At 44.7% G+C, this 23,199-nt stretch overlaps 7 protein-coding genes across 7 annotated transcripts; 6 read left to right on the forward strand and 1 right to left on the reverse strand.

The window, feature by feature from the left end:
- Positions 1-169: 169 nt before the first annotated feature.
- Positions 170-874, forward strand: DCS_07756 (uncharacterized protein; the record flags this gene model as incomplete). The annotated part of the gene is made up of 1 exon (XM_040805040.1): positions 170-874. The coding sequence occupies one exon, from the start codon at positions 170-172 to the stop codon at positions 872-874; it is 705 nt and encodes a 234-aa protein (XP_040655144.1).
- A 4,828-nt stretch (positions 875-5,702) lies between these two features.
- DCS_07757 (uncharacterized protein) lies at positions 5,703-6,236 on the forward strand (the record flags this gene model as incomplete). The annotated part of the gene is made up of 1 exon (XM_040805041.1): positions 5,703-6,236. One exon carries the CDS (start codon positions 5,703-5,705, stop codon positions 6,234-6,236), a length of 534 nt encoding a protein of 177 aa, XP_040655145.1.
- A 2,433-nt stretch (positions 6,237-8,669) lies between these two features.
- Positions 8,670-9,342, forward strand: DCS_07758 (uncharacterized protein; the record flags this gene model as incomplete). Its single annotated transcript, XM_040805042.1, has 3 exons — positions 8,670-8,717; positions 8,776-9,123; positions 9,193-9,342. 3 exons carry the CDS (start codon positions 8,670-8,672, stop codon positions 9,340-9,342), a joined length of 546 nt encoding a protein of 181 aa, XP_040655146.1.
- Positions 9,343-12,262: 2,920 nt separating this feature from the next.
- On the reverse strand, positions 12,263-12,936 carry DCS_07759 (uncharacterized protein; the record flags this gene model as incomplete). The annotated part of the gene is made up of 3 exons (XM_040805043.1): positions 12,263-12,415; positions 12,484-12,837; positions 12,889-12,936. The coding sequence occupies 3 exons, from the start codon at positions 12,934-12,936 to the stop codon at positions 12,263-12,265; spliced, it is 555 nt and encodes a 184-aa protein (XP_040655147.1).
- Positions 12,937-17,250: 4,314 nt separating this feature from the next.
- DCS_07760 (uncharacterized protein) lies at positions 17,251-17,751 on the forward strand (the record flags this gene model as incomplete). Its single annotated transcript, XM_040805044.1, has 3 exons — positions 17,251-17,298; positions 17,351-17,656; positions 17,710-17,751. 3 exons carry the CDS (start codon positions 17,251-17,253, stop codon positions 17,749-17,751), a joined length of 396 nt encoding a protein of 131 aa, XP_040655148.1.
- A 1,474-nt stretch (positions 17,752-19,225) lies between these two features.
- Positions 19,226-19,891, forward strand: DCS_07761 (uncharacterized protein; the record flags this gene model as incomplete). Its single annotated transcript, XM_040805045.1, has 3 exons — positions 19,226-19,273; positions 19,326-19,685; positions 19,742-19,891. 3 exons carry the CDS (start codon positions 19,226-19,228, stop codon positions 19,889-19,891), a joined length of 558 nt encoding a protein of 185 aa, XP_040655149.1.
- Positions 19,892-21,598: 1,707 nt separating this feature from the next.
- DCS_07762 (uncharacterized protein) lies at positions 21,599-22,290 on the forward strand (the record flags this gene model as incomplete). The annotated part of the gene is made up of 3 exons (XM_040805046.1): positions 21,599-21,646; positions 21,700-22,068; positions 22,138-22,290. 3 exons carry the CDS (start codon positions 21,599-21,601, stop codon positions 22,288-22,290), a joined length of 570 nt encoding a protein of 189 aa, XP_040655150.1.
- Between the last annotated feature and the right edge of the window lie 909 nt (positions 22,291-23,199).

Here is a 23,199-nt window from a genome sequence, read left to right on the forward strand (position 1 = left end):
CCCGCTTCGTACCTATAAGTAGTATTACTGCAACTCGCATCCAGCTCAACGAGGCACGGTATCAGTGCATTCCTCGTACTTGGTCCAAGATTTTTTTGGGGCATAAACAGTCCTCATTTGTTGCCATTTTGCCGTCAATTTTGGCTGTCGACCGCCGTTACTCTCTAAAATGGACTCTGCGGACACATTTCACCTGCACACGTTTTATTCGTCATCATGCTGCCAGCGTATTATTATTGCTGCCCAGCTTAAGTCGATTCCTCTCAAATTTTCATATATAAACCTCACAAAAGACGAGCAGCGAAAAGACGATTATATGAGAAGATTCAATCCAAGCGGGAGCGTCCCTACTCTTGTGGTCTCTAGTGACACTCGTCCAGAGTTGATTATTCGACAGTCTGCTACAGTACTGGAATACTTCGAAGAGCGTTTTCCTACCCAGCACCCATTACTTCCACCAACAGACCAGCCTATGCACCGTGCACTTGTACGAGATTTCGTCAATATCATTACAAATGACGTTCAGCCGCCAACAAACTCCCGAATTGCAAAGCGCATAAGGGCGCTTCGGGGTAAACTTGATGATCAAATTGAGTTTGTTAAGACTGTATTTATTGATGGATTAGGAGCTTATGAAGCTCTACTCGTTCAAACAGGGGCTGAGTCGCAGAGCAGGGGTTTCACAGTAGGAGAGGAAATTACAATGGCAGACATCTGCCTCATTCCAGCGGTAGACCAAGCCTTGATTTACAAGTTAGATTTGGGGTTTGTTCCTAACATAATGAGAATCTACGAGAATCTCAAGAAAATGGCAGCATTTCAAGCAGCTGACTGGAGACGGCAGGAGGATACACCTGAGGAGCATAGAGTTTAGCGACGTTTAAAGCGTTGAAAATTTGGAAATCGATACGTATCCGTGTTGCCCTAGGGCCAACTTTAATGTATTTACCGTGTTTCCTGCAGTAGCTTCAAGCGTACTCCGTAAATATATTGTGTTTCTAATGCATAATACCGCACTGGTACATTGAAAACGACTCATCACAGAACGTCAGTTCTAGTCTTATGGCAGCCTGCCTTGTTTCCTATTATGGTTTGCGGATGCGGAGGAGGTAGGTTGGTTCGAGTTACACGGTCTAAGCAATAAGCAATAACAGCCCACATATTGCGAAGTTTTGTTCACAGAATATTAGCGCACTAGAATAGTGTGTAGCGGAGTGGCTAACTTGGGCTTTGGCCGTGGTGCCAACTGCTTGTGCGCGTTATATCGAAATGTACTCCGTGCGGCGTTGCTTCCTTGTGCTCCGTGAGTTCGGAGAAGAGAATGTGGACTACTATACTCCGTGGACGTCCTATTCCATTATGCGTGTGCGGCGATATACTACCGTGCAGTGACAACAGTTGTGGATATTTTGCGTACAACAAAGTCAAAGATGCCATTGTAACAAGAGATAGCGTTCACAACGAAGTAACCACTCGTTCCGCATCTGGACTTGTTGGGAAACTGGTATTACAATCGCCACAGGGAGCTTCCGGATAGGGCTAGGATGAATGATTACTGTTACATTGCATCAGCAGTGCAACATGGGCAACTGTTGGTACATGGCATTTGATCCTATCGGGCGGCCTTTTCCGAGCGCAGAGATGTCCGATAGTTCTACTTCGTACATTTACAGCATTATGTTCCGGTCTAGTCTATACAATGGTCTGTTCCACTTCACAGTATTGTATTCTTATCATGAGTTTCCTCGTGACCAAACTTTGACAAGCTTTGTTTCCTCGCTCGATCATCGGTCCCACTGCACAAGGCAGCAATTTGGAAATTCAACCATCGACTCTGCCAAAATTTGACGAATCGTCCATTCGACAGTATAATTCGTGCATATAATTTCATTCAATGCCATGATGTTTTGGCCATCTCGGTAGGGCGAAATGTATTGGTTCCCTCAAAATCACTTGTGCTAAGAGTATCAGAGGAACACTTGCAACAGCTCAAGAGCTGGATCTGAGGCTTGTCTCATCAAGCGAGCCTCGATTATTGTTTGGGCCAATTGACACCGAAACCCTACTACTTGAATCAATCCCTACCGGTCAGAGTCAAAGACTCTCTGTATTAGTCAACGGCCAGGACCGATTCCTCATATGGGTGGCGAGGGCATCCGACGAATCGACTCTTTCATTTGATTATTTGGTGTCGCGTGTCCATTGCTATTTTCACGAAAACCGTGAATCTTCACTGGTTCTTTTGTTTCAAGGTCCGGATATCGACGACATAGAAAAGGCTGCGAGTGCGACGACATTTGTCTTCGCTGCCACGAAATTCCAAGGTCTGATATCTGAGTCGATGCGCTTTCAACACACCTATGATGAGCCGCATCAATCCGGAGATTCTCATCCCGGTGACCAAAATTCCATGGGATCTTTAATTCGGAAAAGGCTTCCATGGCTTATTTTAGGAGTCTCTTTGATTATTGCTGTTGGTTTGTTCCTGTTTCAATTATTGGACAGGACGGAACCGGTCTGGATAAGGTACAATACTAATGGAAGTATTGGACCTAAGTATCAGCTTCAATTTAGTCACAGGAATGTTAGCAAATGGGCTGCAAAAACTCCTCATACCCAAGGCGAGTGGGCCCTTCGAATCGACGACCAGGCTATGATTCCAGCCAATCTATGGGACGAGGAGGAGGAGCATTATCAGCAGTGGTTCCGAAAACACTACCCTGAAACTGATGAGATCCGAAAGAAGGAACTTTACATTAATCCGAATTTTCTTGGAGACCCATACTCGATACAAGTCAAAGCCGATAAGCGTTTTCACACAGCTCATTGTGTGCTGGCGCTACGTCGATACTGGAAAGCTCGGGAGTCAGGTCGCCATGTTTGCCCCCGAGATATTGATTACAGGCACATGAAGCATTGTCTTGATTCACTTGATGAGCTAGCGTTTCCTGATAACACTAAATTTACTAGCACTGAGCTACAGAATAATACCTCAATGGATGGGCATATTGTGCTATTGTGGAAGACGAAGATTTGTTGGTAGGCGAGATTGACTGGCTATCCGCTTTTCATTGTAGACTAGGTTGTGTCTCCAATCTGGTTTTATTTGGTTAGTTTGATAGTCAGAAATAAATTTGAAATCTCCTGAAATTTCTTTTTGTATTATTGTGCGGCCTCTATTCCTTTGTGGCCCGTGTGCCTGATGTCCATGAAGTGTTCCCCTTTTCACTCGCGAGACACTTCAGTATCATATTTGTGTTTGACATGCTCAAATCTGTGCAACAGGCAAGAGATTTTAAAGGCATAGTTTTTCCCGATTGCCTTTTGTTAGTCAGAATGTGTTTTCTCACACCACGCAATATCAAGGCCAGTGATTGATTTTTGTCATTTGTTTGTAACTTCAGGATCATCATCACCATCCAATTAAAGTCCCATTCAAGCCGCTAGAAACCAAGGTAGGGTGGCAGAATTAAGAAGCCATGTGATGACAAAACCCAGAGCAGGGGATTGGTAGTTCGTTATTGGCCATGGCCACTTGTACCAAGGAAATATTTTTCAATTCATAAATAGACATTACAATTGAATAAGTTGAATAGTAATAGAATCACCATACGCGTTTTTCTTGGATCCATAGAGTAATACATATCGTACTGTTACTAGATCTGCGACCCTCCATGTCGCATTCCTCTACCATAGTCAGGTACACCAGATATTGACCCTCTATTGGTCGTCCAATCTCTCAATTTATTGAAGTCTCGGCAAGTGTGGACTTGGCTGGTGTCCATGACATCTAAACCTACACTTGGCCAAAATCTGGTTGGAATTGGGGTGAAATCGGAACAACATTGCACAGACTGACGAATGACATCAAGGCAGTGGTCTTATGGAGACTATCAGCATGGCTTACAAAACGTATGTAGGTGGAGGGTCGTTATGCTTACCAGTGTGAATTCGGCCATATTGCCCATGGGGTAACTTGTAGTATTCTTGATCGATGGCTTTTCTCACTAGATTCTGAGCGGCCTTAGCATCTTATGCATTATGTTTAGTTTTGTATTAGAATGAAAGGTGCTTACCACACAATGAAGTACATGAAGAACTTCGATCCTGGTCCGTTGGTCAGCGGTATCATTGGAAGCCACGAAATGAACATACCCAGCCATATATCCATATTCATTGCGATATTTTTGGTAGTCGTTTCCCCAAATATTCTTCGCTTCCGTTTCTGAAACATTGAACCATCGATCTATTTCATTAGAAGTGTGAAGAGATCGTAGTGACATGCACAAACCTTTAAGCAACTCATCCCACGCCAAATCAATCGCAGGGGACGGAATCCCGACGAAACGAGTATCGTCTGGATCGTATTCCAAATACTCGTTTCCTTCTTCATCAAAAGCCGGACTTCCAGAGAATTTGATCTCTTTATACGATATTTCTTGACGGGCAAAATCTATGCTTTCTCATTAATACCAGTTCTCTGCATGCGAATCGATTTTTACTGACATAGATCGGTCCGGAAGCCCGCGAGCTTTTCATCAGTAGCTGAGAGTGCTATTAATTGCGCGAGCAGTAAAAAGGTTGTTCCAGCAAGAAAAGTAGTTGAATATATCCAAGGCCTGGGAGACTGAAACACTGTCTTCCAATGAGGGGTTTCTTGCTTTCCATCGATACTAAGTTCGTCTGTCGGAACTTTGAAGAATTCATAAGATTTAAGCCAAGAATAGTATAGGAAATTCATCGCGGCTTCCCAAAGATGAAACCATAAGCCTTTGCTAGAATATTGGTTTAAACGGAGAAGGGCGTGTAACAGGACGACAGATGCATTCAATCGACGACTCAATCCTAAATTGAATCGTCGCTAGTCACAGTGTAGGGGTGTGTATATATTGACAAAGGCAAGTCAATGCGTGGGCAAACTGTCTTAGAAAAGGATTACGTAATCGAAGCCTTGCGATTACTAGGGGATAAGTAGTAGGTCGCATCAGCGCAACCTCCTTTTCCCTCTCTTCGTACCAAATTGAATCATTGAAAGAGATCTATTGTTACCAGTTTCCCCCAGAACCGAACCAACAGTAGGATCATTTTGGCTGGCCGTGATATCACGAACTGCGGGAGCAATCCGGAGAATGACCTCCCGGATTGGGAAATAACTGCGGATCGGCGCACAGCCACAATGCAAAATGTTGCATGAGTCCACATCAGCCTGTTGGTTACGCTGAACTGAAGGTCTAGATGTCACACGGAGCGTTTCTCAGCCGTGTTATGAGTTGCATTGCATGATCCTCTTTCAACTCTTGCCCATTGATCTAGAACCTGTTATGCAAACAGCGCCTCATGCCAACGGACTTATTTCCCGCACAATGGATCCCTCGGCGATGCGGCTCTGTGCCGAGGCGAGCGTTGAGCTTAGCGTTCCAGTACATTGGGGGCCGGCCAGAGGTAAACGTTAGTTTTGCCATGTACTAAGTGTATCGGAATTGAGACAGAAGTTGCTGGCAGGCTTACTTCTGGCCGATTTCCGATGTAATAGAACGGCAAGACTATCATCCGCACTCGTTAAGAATACGACGAACAATCTGGCAATCTGTCACTACATAAAACCCAGGAGTTTCACCAGTCAAAAATTGACTTCCAGTCAGCATCTCGCACTTTGTACTACCCAATATAAATTAAGACGGAGCTTAGCAAAATTCCTCAAAATGAGAATCGAAACCGCAATTAAATTCACAGCCGTTGCTGCGGCTAGCAGCGTGCTCTCGGCACCAATGGCGGCTCCAAAAGCCATGAAAATTGATAGCTTGGCCAACCACCCACCTTTGAGTCCACAGGCTGTTGAAATGGCATTAAAGGAATGGGAAACTCCAGAGCCATGGGAAAAGCGCCAGCAGATGCCCTATGAAAAGGAGTTCCCTAACGTCAAGCGCCAGCAGATGCCCTATGAAAAGGAGTTCCCCAACGTCAAGCGCCAGCAGATGCCTTATGAAAAGGAGTTCCCCAACGTCAAGCGCCAGCAGATGCCCTATGAAAAGGAGTTCCCCAACGTCAAGCGCCAGCAGATGCCCTATGAAAAGGAGTTCCCTAACGTCAAGCGCCAGCAGATGCCTTATGAAAAGGAGTTCCCCAACGTCAAGCGCCAGCAGATGCCTTATGAAAAGGAGTTCCCCAACGTCAAGCGCCAGCAGATGCCTTATGAAAAGGAGTTCCCCAATTCCAAGGTTGAGCTCACTGGCTAAGTCCGTTTGGCGTGGTTGCGCAACACATCAAACGATGTACTTCGGCTCGGCTTGTCAACAACAGGATTTACTACATTCCATAGATCATGTTTTCGGCTTTATTACAAAACTGCTGGGCTCATAAGGGAGGGCATTGAAATTTGATTTAACTCTTCCTCCGAAGGAAAGTGCGTTGAAGAAATCATCGTACGTCATCGATGTCATTCTCCTCATGTAAGCGCGACATGAAACGCCACATAATTGGTTATCATATAAAAGTTGAGATACACACGAGTTTTGCTCCAGTGCTCACAATGATCCCATTTTTCGTATTAGTTCATGCCAATGTGATGCATTCACGGCCTACGCATATGTTGCACAACATAGTCATACGAATGGGGCTCCGCTCAACGTTGGCAAAAGTTGGTAGGCTGAACGATGTAATTTAGATCAACATGTGATTTTCCTTGGCTTCAAGCCATCTTCATTGTGAATCAATAATTGGTTTGGTTTCATTACACATTATGTTGTTGAACTGGAGTCCGATCCGTTGGGTTTGATATGCAATAGAATATCCACCGTCTTGTCAGCAATGCAAGATTACATCGTGTGCTTACAATGCAAGATTACTCAGCGTGGTTTGCGAGGCAAGATTACTCCCTGGGTATTGGAACACGATTGAGTGATGTTTCACTAATGATAGGGTTACCCAAATGGATTTCATCGAATCTATGCACGAAGTAGCTGTTCTTAGGATTCGGCTATATGGTGGCGCAATGGCGTAAGTCTGCTGAGATCCTGTAAATATTGCGATCTGCAAGGATAGTCAGAGCCTGCCATCAACGAGGAGTACCAGCAAACGTAGTAATAACACATGCGATGCTGTCGCGCCGACGCGCCAACGGGCCTGTAACGGGTTTAAAGTCCGGGTAGTTAGTTACGTAACGTGTTCACATTTACGCCTATTTACTGTAAGCAGGCGCTGAGGACACCTAGTGGTAATAATTAGGCAACAACAGCATCCGGAAGAACACTAATATATTGATTCTGACCCATCTCACGATACTTGATTCGTTGTAGTCCTAGTCAGGGGCGGACCCTCTTCCTCTGTTGCATCAGATGCGCCTACAAGTGTACATATACAAGGACGCAATTGGTTCTGCCCCGCTAGCAATACTCAGGTGGAGTAAGCATTTTATCATGGCTTACCTGCGCATTGTAGTGGCTGGAAGTCTTGGAGGGCGATAGATTTATCCATAGCCGACGTCGTTTGATGTTGTAAACAATCCTTGCATTCGCTCAGAAATATCGTTAGCACATGTAACCATCTTGGTGGTGTTATGGGAGAAACGTTGAGCGTGACAACTGGTCTACATTTGTCGACGATGCCAATTGCTGAGCTGGTGTAGCAACTTCTTGAGAAAGTTGTATGAGTTCAAATTTATCAAGGAGTATTCTATAAAAATCATTGAAGCTAAACCGTTTACACCTCGCCAACAATACTATTCATATCTTCCTTTAGTAATCATATTTTTGCAGTTGGGATAAGCTCGGCAAAAATGGGACTCGCAAGAGTTAGAGTCATTTTGGTAGCTTGCAGGCCGGTCACAATTAGATAGTTGTGAGGATGACGGCCATGAGTGCATCGATCCCGAGCTGTCTTAGCTTCCATCGGCAGTCTTCCGACAGGCAGTTCCCACCCGATTATCTGTGTCTGGCCATGCTGATAAATATTGTGCGTAATCTGCTAGGAATATGTGAGCCAAGGAATCCATCCGCCATAACTAAACCGGACCACTAAAAATGGCCGCCGCACCGAGTCCCTGCTTAATGGATGCTAGGAAATATACTGTGCAACAAACTATGCATGAATGGTTATTATTACTTGGTGTTGTTATTGGCGTTGTTGCTGACCGGGGCACTTGAATCCCACGGCGTCATGACCACGATGAGACCGCTGCTTACTAGCTGAGGGGCTCGTGGTCGGTGGGGCGGCGTAGTATTGACCTCGTAGAAACCCCCTCTTCCTCTTGCGAGGAGCTCTCTCCCAGCCATTACTAGGAGTCCCAGTTACGATTTATGTTACAGTATGAAGTATCAATTGCTCAAATGGATGCAACCGTGCAGGTGCAACTAATAATCAAGGTAGCGAAGGAGCATCGGTTAATTGCAGGCCGACTTTCAAGTAATCTTCGGACCAGACATTCACTGAAGTCCATAAACTTCGTCGGATTAGATGCATAAATGGGCCAGCGTAGCACTGTACCTGTAGTACTAGAATTTACTTAAAGTCAGCCGATATCTGTCTGGCTTTGGTTAAAGCAAGTCAAACATAACTATTCCGGAACTCAACGAGTCTTGCGCGGAAATTGACGTTCGAAAAGTCCAACAACATCAGGATTACTCAATTCTCATCAATTGATTTATCTCTGCAAACCAAGAATTTCCATCATCATGCGTTACTCTCTTCACCTACTTTTTGCAGCCGCCGTGGCTAAGGAGGTAGAATATACTCTTTCCGTCATTGGAAGAATATCATTCAGCGACTCACATTTTATAGGTTATTTCCAGCGAGGTCCCTATCCCCGGATACGGTGTAGAAGTACTGCAGTGGGATGTTGAGGTTTCTCCGGGTAGGGTAGAAGCCCTCAATGGCACCGTTCAGGAGGTCTACGCACAAGCTCTCCAAATCAATCCTAACTTTAAACTTATGCCTGTTTCTGAGAAGAGAGATTTATACGAGAGGGACGTCAACTGCGGTATTGGTAAGTTTGCTCATAAAGGCCCAATTGAAGAGGGCATCAAATACCTTCGTGGTTTGTCAGGGGCACCTTCCAGCAGCCCTTATGGTCTTAGGTGTGCTCGGGTTAGCTGCTCCTATGATTCTGCCATCTGGTGGTGCAATGGCGTAAGTCTACTGAAATCCTATCTCTTTCTGTAACGCAAATATTTGAGACTAACGGCTGACATGGTACAGAGCGCAGGAGAGAAAACTCTGGGCGGCTGGGACTGGATTGCCAATAGCGCTCAGCGTATTGTCGATACATGTGCTTCCGGGGCTGACAAAGTTTCGGGGAGAAGCTATGAGGATGAATGGTCAACATTTATCCAGGGTGCCAATTGCTAATTTGGTAAATGATCGCCATGAGTATAACCACAAATTGTTATATTGGGTCGCATTTTGTTTTTTTCCTTGATGTTGCATGTAGTGATGTTGCATGTAGTGGTAGTTCGGGTGAAGAACTAATGGCATTTGCCGTATGCAATGCAAGGACCATTATGTTTTGTGGCTGTCTAGTGCGTCTCAATGTCGATTGATGCAGTAGATTTTCCGGTAATTTTTGCGCAACTGCATTGTTATTTTGTATTACCTACATTCAAGGATCTATATTCAAACCATCCATTTCGACTTGCGTCCCTCCAGTGCTACCATGTGGCCACGCTAATAAACTCATATCCTAGTATTCTAATAATATACGAGTATTCCTAACTCTACGAACTGTTGGTTCCGTTCTGTGGGAAACTGGTAACAAGAGATCTCTTTCAATGATTCAATTTGGTACGAAGGAAGGAAATAGGAGGTTGCGTTGACGCGACCTACTTTCCCAAGGAAATCTCACGGGTTGTGATTACGTAATCATAATCTAGGTCACGGGATCCAAGAGGCGCACGGGTACCCGTGCATCCAAGTAATATTTCAAGAATATTATGTAAGCGCTATCATTTACTTCTACCAATTGAGTTCGTTGGAGGACAGTGCTATTCGCAGATGGGTATTTTATAAAGCATTACGGAAGGTTAAAGAACTGCAGAAGCTACTTTACAATAACTACTTACCTGGTTTTACTGGTGTATTCTCTCAATCTTATAGTCTCCCTTGCGTACATACAATAAGTGCCCTACAAGAACAAGATCAACCCCTTAATTTACAGCTCTCCCATGCACAGTAGCTCCTTCGTCGTAATGGCAATCCTCAAGTATTACTCGAGCCTCGTCAATATATTAATCGAATAGCTACAAATTCAACCAACCCGTGATCTAGTACTAAGTGCGAGCGTAGTTTTTTTTAAAGTAATTGAAGCAGCAACACGGCCAAGAGCACAACCAAAATGCTGCGAACAAAGTCATGCTCTTTAAGATATACAAAGCTATTGCAACAAGTATCAACAACAATACCAGTACCGGCACCGGCAGCAATAGCTACAGCTAGTTTTAGTACTAGTACTATTATTGCTGCTAGAACTATACGGTATGATAGCCCAGAGGCTATCTATTAAAGATATGTTGCATTAATGAGGCTTGGCACAAGACGCAACCAAATAGTAGTCTAATGACTAACCAGAAGTATTGTAAGGCAATGGGGCTACCGTTACAGCATAATAAAGGTGGATATTCTTGCAATTTGTATCCGCAAGAGGAGGGGGTAGTGGAAGTGTATCGCACGGACCAGGGAATCAATCACGCCGTTGGTAACAGCAAAATGGGTGCCAGATAGTAACTGGGTAAGAGTGCAAATTTAGGGATACCCAATTATACAAACGAATGCGATTATTCTATTAAGTACAGTACAGGGGAAATAGGACTATTTATGCCTGTGAGGTAGTACCTCGACAACCTTGTACGCCTGGGTCGAGACCATAACTGCCATACTAATGTGCGCATATATGAGCCTGTTATGTCAGGTGGCCAGTCCATTATACCGCGCAGTAGGTCACCTGCTTGGTAGTATTCGCACGGTGAGTCACCGGCTTGGTTGCCCCTGTACTATAGGTAAAATTGCCAAGAGTAGTACTGTTGGCTGGCAACGGCTAGTAGCGGTTGGGAGAATGGCAATTCGAGTTCCGATCAATTGACTTAAGTGATCGACTGGATACTACTAATGTAGGTCGTATAGTAGTAGTAAGTTGGCTGGCAGTAGTACTATCGCCAGTCGCTCCGAGTCGTAATAAGGAGAAGTAGTATGTTGTATACTATTGGTCAACTCAATATACTTACTTATACTCGCAGTATAGTATAGTATATTTGCTAGTAGTAGTACAACTAGCAGTCGCTACTAGTAGTAGCAATAATAGGATAGTATCCTATTTGGGTAGTCTTACTAGTATAAATACCAGTATTTTAACAGATATAACTGGTGCTTTAACAGGAGGTTTATTGTTATGGTCTTGGGCTTTGCCCAAGTACAATGGTTAACAAGAGTGGCAACGACCCTTATAAGCGTAGCTAATTGACAAAGTGTACTGTACAGTACCTCAGTGCATACGCCATACAAGTAACCAAGTGCTGCAGCAGGTACGGAGTAATGCTTGCTGGTTTAATGGAACAGGCGCCAATACGTACCCTTTTGCTAGATGCAATAAGGGGGCGCCGCATGGCGCAACGGCGGACACTGCTTATGCCCCACTGGGGTCAGTCCGTAACAATGCGTAGGCAAAGCAACTTAAATAATGATTACGTAATCTCAACTTTGCGACCAACTAGGGGATAAGTAGAATGCATTAGCGCAACCTCCTTTTTCCTCCCTTTGAAAGAGTTCACTTATCCCCCCCGCATCTTACTTACATTTCCCGCATCCTACTTATTCCCCCGTTGGTTATGTCGCAGCTCTATGTGGGTCACTGTATACATCCATTGACTTCCCCCTACTCAATGTACCTATACAAGTATTGACCTCCCTCTGGTCAATATGTACACACAATTACACTAATAAAATCATGTAAGAATTCATTCTCCATCCGACAATACGGAGGTACCATTTGACAGTGACAAACATTCATTGGTTATTGCCCTACATACAATAATTGTTACACACGCCGTAACCCATGCTACTCCATGCAATACAAATGTCTATCTTGCCCTTCAACTTTCCCAACTCGTACAATCCATCTACTAGGTGGCGCTTTGAGCTTGGGCTCCAGGCAAGACCGTGACCTACGCTACCGACTAATGATTATGCTCAATGCAAGGCCAACTTGACAATTTTTGGCCCGAGGCCAAAACGTATATCTCATATTTCACCGCTATGCTGAAGGCGATGATAGGCTATGTTAGCAATCGTCATGGCTGATAAACGTACTCCAATCATCCCCCTCATGGTTAAGCCCTGAAACCTTATCAGCCTCGGAAGCACATGTGTTGACAATATGCTGAGCGCTATTGGCAATCCAATCCCAGCTGCCTAATGTTCTCAGGTATGGCTTCTGTGCCATGTTAGCCGTTGGCCTGTGATATTCACGTTACTAAAGGGTTAGCATTTTGGTAGACTTACGCCACTGCACCACCAGATGGCCGAATTATAGGAACAGCTAACTCGAGCACAGATGGAATCGCCAGGCCCGTTGCTAGGCGCCCCGGACAAACCACGAAGGTATCTAATACCCTCTTCAATTGCGCTTTTATAAGCAAGCTTATACGTGCCGCATTCGACGGGAGTATTCCTCTCGTATAAATCCCTCTTCTCGGAAACGGGCATAAGCTTAAAGTTGGGGTTGATTTGGAGAGCTTGTGCGTAGACCTCCTGAACGGTACCATTAAGGACTTCTACCCTGCCTGGAGAAACCTCAATATCCCATTGCAGCACTTCTACACCGTATCCAGGGACAGGGGCTTCGCTGCCGATTACCTGTAAAATGTGAGTCACTGAATGGAATTCTTGAAATTGAAAGGATTATACCCTTTTAGCCATCGCGGCTACAAAAATAAGGTGAACAGAGTTGCGCATTATGGTAGAGACTCTCGGTTTGAAGAGATTAATCAATAGATGAGAATTGAGTAATGCTGAAGCTGTTAGACTTCAAAAATTGATTCCTGCCAATGACTTGTTGAGTTCTACATTAGATATATTTGACCTACTTATAACAATGCCAGACAGATTTCGTTTGCGTTGACCTAAGTTCTTTTACTACGTGTACAGTGCTGCGTTGACCCATTTAGGCATCATTCCCGAAGAAGTTCGTAGACTTGAGAGAATTTCTGTTCAGTAAAATGAGCTTACAAGAACTTCCTGCCAATGGCTTATGCCATTTTATTGGCTTGCTTATTGCTTGTACATTCACGGCTCAATCCATTCGGCCAATTCATACATGTGCATATACGTCCCACTGAAACATAACTCTTAACCGGAAATCCTTTATAAATGGCCAGGAGAGCTCCTTGCATGAGGAACATGGCGGCCCTTGGAGATCAATACTACATCACCCCAGTTCCTGCCTCGGCTGGTACGATGCGCTTGAGTATCCGTCGTAACACCGTGGGATTGCGGCGACCTGGATAGGACCAATAATAATAATGCGTCAAAATATCCGTTTACGTGTTATCATCTGTCACAATATATTGTACAGCCTTATTTAAGGCCGATACCTAATAGTGCTGCGCCCATTTTCGGTGGTCTACTTTCGTTGCGACGCACTCCTTAATTCATAAGCATATTAGAGTATTCCTAATTATACGAACCGTTTTCTCTATTCACACGAAACGTTGTCTAGCGCCCACAAAGCCCCACTATAAATTCTTAGTGCCAATGCAATACAAAAAGATACATATACTGTAAGTAATTAACTTGAGTGTTGGTTTAGTTCTGGGGGAAACTGGTAAAAGTAGGATGCGGGGGAATGAAGTACGATGCGGGGGTATGAAGTACGATGCGGGGGAATTAAGTAGGATGTGGGGGAATTAAGTACGATGCGAGGGCGCCATCCTCCTTTTCCTTCCGTACAAAATTGAGTCAATGAAAGAGATCTCCTGTTACCAGTTTCCCCCAGAATCGAACAATAATAATACATTATTTTGTTTGGGTACATTCAAGGATCAATATTTGAAACGCCTTTCAGCTATTCATACAATATATCACTTGTGTCTGTCAGGCCGTACTGATACTCATATTTTACTACGTAATCAGATAATACTTCCCGTGAACCTGTATGTTGCACTCAATTAGACTATCAATATTCGGCGCTAGACTGAATGTCGACTTTCTGAACACAATATAGTATTTTGTACGAGAAACCGTAATATATAACCACTCGTTGTTACTTGGCTTTGTTACTTGGCTTTCGTATTGCCATCGTTGATACTAGCACTCCAATCCCACGGTGTCAACCGTAGCAGGAGCGCCGCTTACTAGCTAAGCGACTAGTATTAGTAGGGTGCTGTAGTATTTATTTTTAAGAATCCCTCTTCGTTCTAGGATATTTGAGTTCCGTTTGGTTAAGTGTAGTTTTTTGCTTGAATGGATTACTACAGCACCACGTATAGCTAGTATGAATTTATACTCAATGAACTGTGTAACAGCCAATCATCTGACACTATTTTCACCAATCAATGTCAGACAAAATTGCGCAATGACTGCAGATAATATTGAGTATACCATAAAATGGAATATACAACTATGTACATCTGATCGTAGTATTACTGCACCATCGTTGTGTTTGTGAATCTAGCGTTATACTGCCAGGGGGCTGCGCAGGTGCAGGTGGGGGCTACGTTGAAGGATTGCCGTCTCCGTGCGGAGTAGGTGTACAAGTACGGAGGAGGTCGCAATGCAATAATCCGTGCATGTACATCATAGGATGGGCGGTGGCAATGTTTCGTACGGAGTAAGCATGCATGGATTACCTGGATGGATGGATGGAACAGTGCATTTGCTGCAATCGAGCCAGGCAAATAGTGGAAGTGCATGAATCATGTCAATTCTAGAGTACAAGTGCACTGTCAGTCAGGCCCACGCCCAGAGCAAAATTGCTGCCCCAAGGCCTCAATCGATGGCTGGCAGTTCGCGACTAAGCTAGCTAGACAGTAGTTTTATCAATGCTATAGGATTTTATGGGATAATCACTCAATAGATCAGCGCAATACTTCAATAATACACGTATTATTTGGTTGGAGACAACTGACAGCTGTCTGGCTTTGGTGCACGTAGGTGCGTTGACCTTCCCCCTCACCATCGGAGGAATCTGACGAGGATGACGAGAGTCGTGCGGCGGTCCTGGGATTTGCGTCGTCGCCGCCACTGGCCGCCCTTGTGTGCCTTGGATACGACGCCCCAGAGCAACCGATAGGAATCAACATTCAGGATCACTGGCTTACGTTCCGTAGCATCGGGATTGCTTGATTAACATCCGTCAAGCTTCCTTTAAACCAAGAGTCCCGAACAGAATGCGGACTTCTCTCAGCTTTATTTTTGCTGCCGCACTGGTCCAAGTAGTATGCTCCTTCTACTCTTGTTGGATTCTATTCAATGACCTATATACATTAGGTTCTCTCTAGTGAGGGAGGGTCCTATCCCTGTTTATTGTATCGTGGTACTGTAGTGGGATACGGAGGTTTGTACAATTATAGGTCCTACATCTTTATATGAGGTTTTTCGAGATCTAAGTATATTAGGTTGTATACAAGTAACTGCTACTGTAGAAATACAAAACCATTTCATGCATAAGATTAAATTTCGTTCCAAAAAATTTAAGTTGGACTAATGTATTGAAAATGGGGCTGATCGAAAAGCTTGTTTAAATAGATAAGGCGCGTGTCCAAATAGTGAGCATTGCTAGGTCATACACTCTTTGCTGTTCATCCTTGCGGTTCTACGCCGGCGCTGGCCACATTCCGCCACAGTATTATATTACAAACATACCATAGGAGCTTCAATTAAAGAGCCAATTGCTCATCCCTATCTGCTATTGTATAACAGTAATAATACTTTATGAAGTTTTCTAGTAACGATAGTACAGCTGCCGCCCTATCCTGCCATATCCAACCTCGTAATGCCTTAGCCGCTTGTTGCCTTCTCCTACGGGCTCATAAAGTTCAAAGTATAATAAATCTCGTCTTTTACTAAGGTTAAGTCTGGTAGTCCCCCAGCCCTATTACGGCTTGGCTGTGCATTTGGCTGTAATCCTGGGTTCAATACAAGTATACTATCTTGAGAAGCCTGAGGCCGACCCGAAGGTTCTATGCGATGGCCGGGCCATGTGTTCGAAGGAGGGCGTTTCACATATCCAGTGGCTTCTGCAGCCGTTTCACATATCCAGTGGCTTCTGCAGCCACTATTACCATAGATGGCATTCACCCCTAACTATTATTTTATTACAGATAGTTCCAATTTTAGGGTTAACAAGCAATAGGTCTTGCAGAATTATGTAGCTACTGCTGCATAGGCTGGTTTGCTGGCTAAGTAGCTAGAATGAAATCCTTGTCTCATTCTGTTGTATGTACAACACGCATACCAGAATCCTTTCGCGGAATGTAGCGGCGCTGGGGTCGAATGGTATGGATGAAACCAAAAAGCGTATGGCTAAATAGCAATGCTCCATATAGTTAGTAATAACCATCTTGCTAAATTCCTTATTCCGTTCTATTTTCACATACCAGCAGAGTGGTAAGAGTTCGCTTATAGTATACATTACTCCGTACTTCGTATGCTGACATGACCACATTAACGCCTTCACCTGCCCTATATGGAGGTTACTCTATCGGCAGATAACTAAGCTGAGTATCAAGGATAGAGCTTGGCACGACCCTATGTCCCAGGCTTACTATTACCGCTGCGGTAAGGAAATACTTGGGTTGTATAGAACAGCGACATACTACGAGGAAGTAGCTATTTTAACTTGGATACTATGGAAATACGGAATATTACAGAGTGATACACCATATATTTATAATTCTTACCGGTGGCTGCAGCTTTGTGGGGACAGGGATTGCAGGATTGTTAACAATACGAGAATCCCTATGGATAACAAAAGAACAATACGGGATGGTTGATGATGCACCGTAGGGCAAGGATTAAGTGCTTTTTATAAGTAAGCATGTGTGTATTGCCTTGATAGATGGAACTGCAGTATTACCCGCACTTAATTGAAGACAACCGACATCCGTCTGGTTTGTTCTAAGTAGATGCGTAAAAAATGTATATTAAATACAAATTCCAAGGGTTCTCAGCGGAAATCAACATCTCACTTCCACTACTCTACGCTCGATAACATCAAGATTGCTTGGTATACGATTATCAAGTTCACTTCAGCCTAAAGTCTTTACCAGAATGCGGACTTATCTAGGTCTTAAGTTTGCTGCCGTACTGGCCCAAGGGGTATGCTTATTCTTATCTTATTGAGTTTTATTCCGTAACTTATATATAATAGGCATTCTCTGCTGAGCCCCCTATCCCTGGATACGGTATAGAAGTACTGGAGTGGAATGTTGAGGTTTCTCCTGGCCGAGTAGAAGCCCTCAATGGCACCGTCCAGGAGGTCTTCGCACAGGCTCTCCAAATTAACCCTAATTTTCAACTTAAGCCCGTTTCTGATGCAAAGAACTTATACAAGAGACGCCCGCCAGTTAAATGCGACGGTGTTGGGTTGGAGTCTGCTAGTACGAGAACAATTGAGGATGGCGTTGACTACCTTCGTCGTTTGTCGGGAACGCCTAGTCACGGCCCTGGTCCAAATGTCTGCGCTCGGGTCAGCTGTTCCTATAATGCTGCTATCTGGTGGTGCAATAGAGTGAGATTACTGCAATATCTGCTTTTGTTATTACATACTAACGACCGATGGAATAGAACGAACACCCAATAACTCTAGGCAGCTGGGACTGGATTGCCAATAGCGCCCAGCATATCGTTAATACATGCAACCATCGTGGGGTGGTAAGGGGAGAAAACATCGAGGGTGACAACTGGTCTACATTTGTCGGCTATGACAATTGCTGAGTTAGCGTAGCAGCCTCTTGTATATAGCAAGGCGTATAGATTTTAAGTTTAAGGAATCTTCTCCAATAACCGTTGAAGCGTAACTTTTGTACACCTTGCCAACAATACGATTCACGATTTCCTTTTGCGACCATATTTTTTGGCTAGTGTTGGGAAGCCAGCAGGATAAGAGTTCAATGACTGCTGCATTATCTCCTTTAACTTCAAGTATCAGATTCGTACACCTCGTGTAGAGGGCAGTATGAGAGGCCACAGATGTTCTGTTGCACCTCAGCAGTTGGGATAATCTATACGAAAATGAGCCTACAAGAGGTAAAGCGAAGTTACTAGCCAGTAGGCTGGTCACGGTTGGCTAGTTGTACGGATGGCGGGTAGGAGTGCATTGATCCCCAGCTTTCCAAGCTTACATGTACATTGTCCATGGAGCCTTTGTATGTATGGGTAATGTAATGTCGCAGTAACAGCCTATATTGTGGACTCAGTAGTCAAAAATGCAAGAAGGTAGCAATATTAGAAATGTGGCTGAAAAGTACGTAGTACGGGGAGCCCGGAGAATTCAAGCGTTGAAGATTCAAAGGCATTCATCCCTATTGCGAACATTGCTAAACACCTCATCACGTTTGTTATCAAATACCACCTGCTTGGTACAGAAAATAATTCGCTCATAGTGTGCTGTACTCCATACGCCGTGTGCTGACACGGCTATAACCCTCTCCTCTGCTCTAAGTAGAGGATGTACACGAAGGAGGTGACTCTACGGGTACACAACTACGATGGGTATCAGTGTACGAGTAAGAGACGGCCATATGTCCCGCACTCAACAGTACCTTTGTGATGAGTAAATGCCTTGGTTGTAAAGATCAGCGACACACTAACCAGCCGTTCCAGAAACATACGGAGTAATACACAGTAATAATACACCTACACTATGCGGGGGCGGCTGCCATGTGGGAGGTGGGATTCAAAAGTCCCTATGGATTTAACGTACAATATGAGATGTGCAATACTAAGTGTACATGTACGCATACAATGGAATGGGCTATGGTGCACCGTGGGACTAGCGGTGAGTGTTGTTTTAAAAGCATTGTGTTGGTTGCCTGGATGGATGGAACTTCAGTATTACCCGCACTTAGTTGGAAACAACCAACATCGTCTGGCTTGTTTGAAGAAGATGTATATATATTTAATACGGATCCCAAGGGTTCTCAACAGGAATCATCATTCCACTTTCACTACTCTGCGTTCAGTAGCATCAGGATTGCTTAGTATACATTCATAAAGTTCACTTCAACCAAAAAATTGAACCAGAATGCGGACTTCTCTGAGGCTAGGTTTTGCAGCCATACTGGCCCAAGGGGTATGCTGCTTCTAATTATATTGAGCTTTATTCAGCAACTTATATACTATAGGTATTCTCTACCGAAGCCCCTATCCCTGGATTTGGTGTAGAAGTATTGGAGTGGAATGTTGAGGTTTCTCCTGGCCGGGTGGAAGCCCTCAATGGCACTGTCCAGGAGGTCTTTGCACAGGCTCTCCAAATTAACCATTATTTTCAACTTAAGCCCATTCCTGAGGCAAAGAACTTGCACAAGAGGCGCCCACCCGTTAAATGCGACGGTGTTGGGTTGGAGTCTGCTAGCACGAGAACAATTGAGGATGGCGTTAGCTACCTTCGTCGATTGTCGGGGACGCCTAGCCACGGCCCTGGTCCAAGTGTCTGCGCTCGGGTCAGCTGTTCCTATAATGCTGCTATCTGGTGGTGCAATAGAGTAAGTCTACTGCAACGTCTGTTACTGTTATTATATACTAACGACTAGTGGAATAGAACCACCACCCAATAACTCTAGGCAGCTGGGACTGGATTGCCAATAGCGCCCAGCATATTGTTAATACATGCAGCCATCGTGGCATGGTCAGGGGAGAAAATATCGAGGGTGACAACTGGTCTACATTTGTCGGCCATGCCAATTGCTGAGCTGGCGTCGCAGCTTCTTTAGAATAGCAGTTTTAAAGTGTGTAGCTTCAAAGAATATTTTCAATACTCTTTGAAGCTAAACTCTTTTTACGACCTTCTTAATATCCTGACGTCAATTTCTTACACCTTGCCAACAATACGATTCGCAGCTTCCTTTAGTGATCATATCCTCGGATATATGTTAGGAAGCCAGCGGGTTATTAAGAGCTCACTGAGCGAGTGTTGCATTATCTCATTGAACCTATCGTGTGAAGATGTTAGTATTAATGGCCCAGGATGTGTCGTTATACCTAGTCAGTTGGGATAATGTCAGCGGCGATGGGCTTCTATGAGGTAGAGTGACGAGAGTTAGTAGCTAACAGCCAGTTACGGTTGGCTATATGTAAGGACGACCGTGATAAGTTTTGATCCCGAGCTCTCCTAGCTTACATGGCCCAGTCTTCAACTGTCGTCCCGTATACTTTCACGCAATACACAGTCTATCAGTGTGTACAAAACATCTGCTGACAGATAATGACCTCTCGCAATTCTTTGAGTTTAATCGAATTGCTCCATGAAAAAAACAATGGAATGTAATACATTTCCCACCTACAACGTAAAAAGGTACCCATTTCTGATTCAGATACGTAGCCATGACAGTGCATTCATTACGCATGCGACCATGGAATGCCCCCATGTTAATCACCCCATCGTGCAAGTGTATACCGTAAGGGGAACCCCGAACTCCGTATCTCAACACCTACTCCGTCCATGTTTGTGCCTGCAACATTATACTTGACCTGGAATGAACCAGGGCAGCAGCTCCTCGGCTTGTGCATTGTATCTAAAACAAAAATTCCACCAAAACAAACCAGCAACACATACTCTAGGGCAGCAAGTACAGCTGAAGTCTTTGTTGCGCTCGGAGAATTGCAATACATTGATTGAAATGATGACATGATTATTGAAAATTTAATGGTAAATTTATTCTAAGCAACTAATATGATTCGAAATAGGTATTATAAAGACATGTACTTGACTACGGGAGCACTTTGATGTGAATCCGTGCTCGAATGCATGAAAGCTACCTTTTGCTTAGAATTGGATGCAGAGAAGCAGTAATACTACGAATGCCGATGTACTCTGGGAGTAGCTTAGAGGGCCAATCACGTCACAGTTCGGTCGACTTCAATATCCGCAAACCCGCTCCTACTTACATGTATGTCGGCCGTAACAACATCATGGTAAGCAGCACGAGTGTGCCCGTAGCACCCGGAGTACGGAGGACTCATAATGCTACCAACACCCCTGTCGAAGGATCTGTAATCGCACGACAGAGCGCTATACGACATTACTACAGCACTGTCGGGCGCCAACAAGAAGTACGTAGTACTTTTTGCTAAGGCCAAACCCAGAGTAATACTGCAGCCCCGAGACCTCCACTATTGGCAGGTAGTTCGCATTCAAGGTGAACTTGCTGAGCATAATTTTTCCCAAGTCCATAAGCTTCATCGGGGATGATGCCTAAATGGATCAATGTAGCACGGTGTGATTGTACGTAGTCGAAGATGCACGACATCGAATGTCTGGTTTTTTAAGTATATGTATCCTACTCGGAACCTATCATGTCCTGAGCAGGAATCAGCACTCGACGCTCAATTCCGCCACGGCCCCCAGCAATAGGATTGTCCAAATTTTATACACTTGGTTCACTTCAAACCCAACAGAATGCACATTTCTCAAAGCCTTATTTTTGCAGCCACGTTGGCTAAAGGCGTATGCTCCCTTCAATTCTAGGGAATATGTATTTCAATTACTGATATACATAGGTCATCGCCCTAGAGGCACCTATACCCGGATATGGTGTTGAAGTGCTGCAGTGGGATGTTGTGGTTTCTCCTGGCAAGGTAGAGGTTCTAAACGGCACGATCCAGGAGGTCTACGCACAGGCTCTCCAAATCAATCCCGACTTCAAAATTATCCCCGTTTCTGAGATGGATCTGCACGAGCGGCGGGACATCCTCGAGAGACGTCCTCCCGTCGAGTGTGGCATCTGGCCTCTTGCGGAAAAATTCAGAATTGAGGAGGGTATTGGGTACCTGCGTGGCTTAGAAGGGTCGCCTAGCCACGGCCCCGGTCCGGGTATCTGCGCTCGGGTTAGCTGTTCATATAATGCTGCTATCTGGTGGTGCAATGACGTAAGTCTCCTGCAACCTCGTCTTCCGTTGCAAAGATGATGTTATAGACTAACGGCACCCATGATATAGAATACAAACCCGATCACTCTGGACAAGTGGTACTGGCTTGCCGATAGCGCCCAGCATATTGTTAATACTTGTGCTCCCTATTCTGAGGAAGTTTCGGGGAAAAACGTGGAGGGGTCTAACTGGTATTCATTTATCGGCCGTACAGAATGCTAAGCCGGCCTGGCACTGCCTGGAACATCGCTGCGAGGCGCTAGCGAGGTTGCATCCTTTCCCGGAGCAAACAATCGTGGCGGAGGCTAGTGGATAGAGTGTCCAAGTTTGTGAGAGTTTGAGGGCAACTTAAACGTGGTTAATTTCTTTGGCGATGCAGGTGATAGTATGGGTGAGGGTTGTAACGGTAAATATTGCGCACGTATGGACCGTCGTAATAGACTTTAACAAATATCGAGCAGGAACGTCATGCAAGGATTCTTACGTGAATGATTCGCGCGATTCTCGTTTTTCTGTTTTGTAGTTGCTCTACGTTCGATTCAGTCACCACAGTACAGCAAGTAGGAGTGCTGCCAGCATACAAATACAATCGGGGGGGAGAAGACTTGAGTACTTCTTGCGACATGGCGGGTTCTAATTATGCATGGCCCAACCAATAATTATGTCACATTACTGTTATGGACATCAAAATCATCAATATGGTAAAAGAGTTCGGCAAAGTGTTCGTCAAATTTCGGTCCGGTTGAGAAACATCACCCGACATGCGCCACCATCGTTGATATTATCCCACCAGCAGCAGCTTCAACGGTTCGAGATGCGATGGATTAATTACACAGTATACTTGTGGACGTCGCATGAACCACAACGGGCGAGGACCAGATTCACGGTTCGTAGGCATCGGAAGGGCATCACTGGTTTGGGTGGGTGGAAGGGTGAAGGGGGGGAGGTGGATGATGGTCATCGAACCTCATCGAGTTGAACTCGCCCTTACACGGTAATCAGTAATGCGGCATCATGACCATAGGCAGCGCATGTAATGCACTACCACGTGCATGTAGATGTACTCGGTACTTACTACGGCACAAGCAATGGCAATAGTGGACAAAGGCCATAGTACGTACCCTGCCTCCC

Source organism: Drechmeria coniospora, chromosome 03 (genome assembly GCF_001625195.1).
Source record: "Drechmeria coniospora strain ARSEF 6962 chromosome 03, whole genome shotgun sequence".
Lineage (NCBI taxonomy): Eukaryota > Fungi > Ascomycota > Sordariomycetes > Hypocreales > Ophiocordycipitaceae > Drechmeria > Drechmeria coniospora.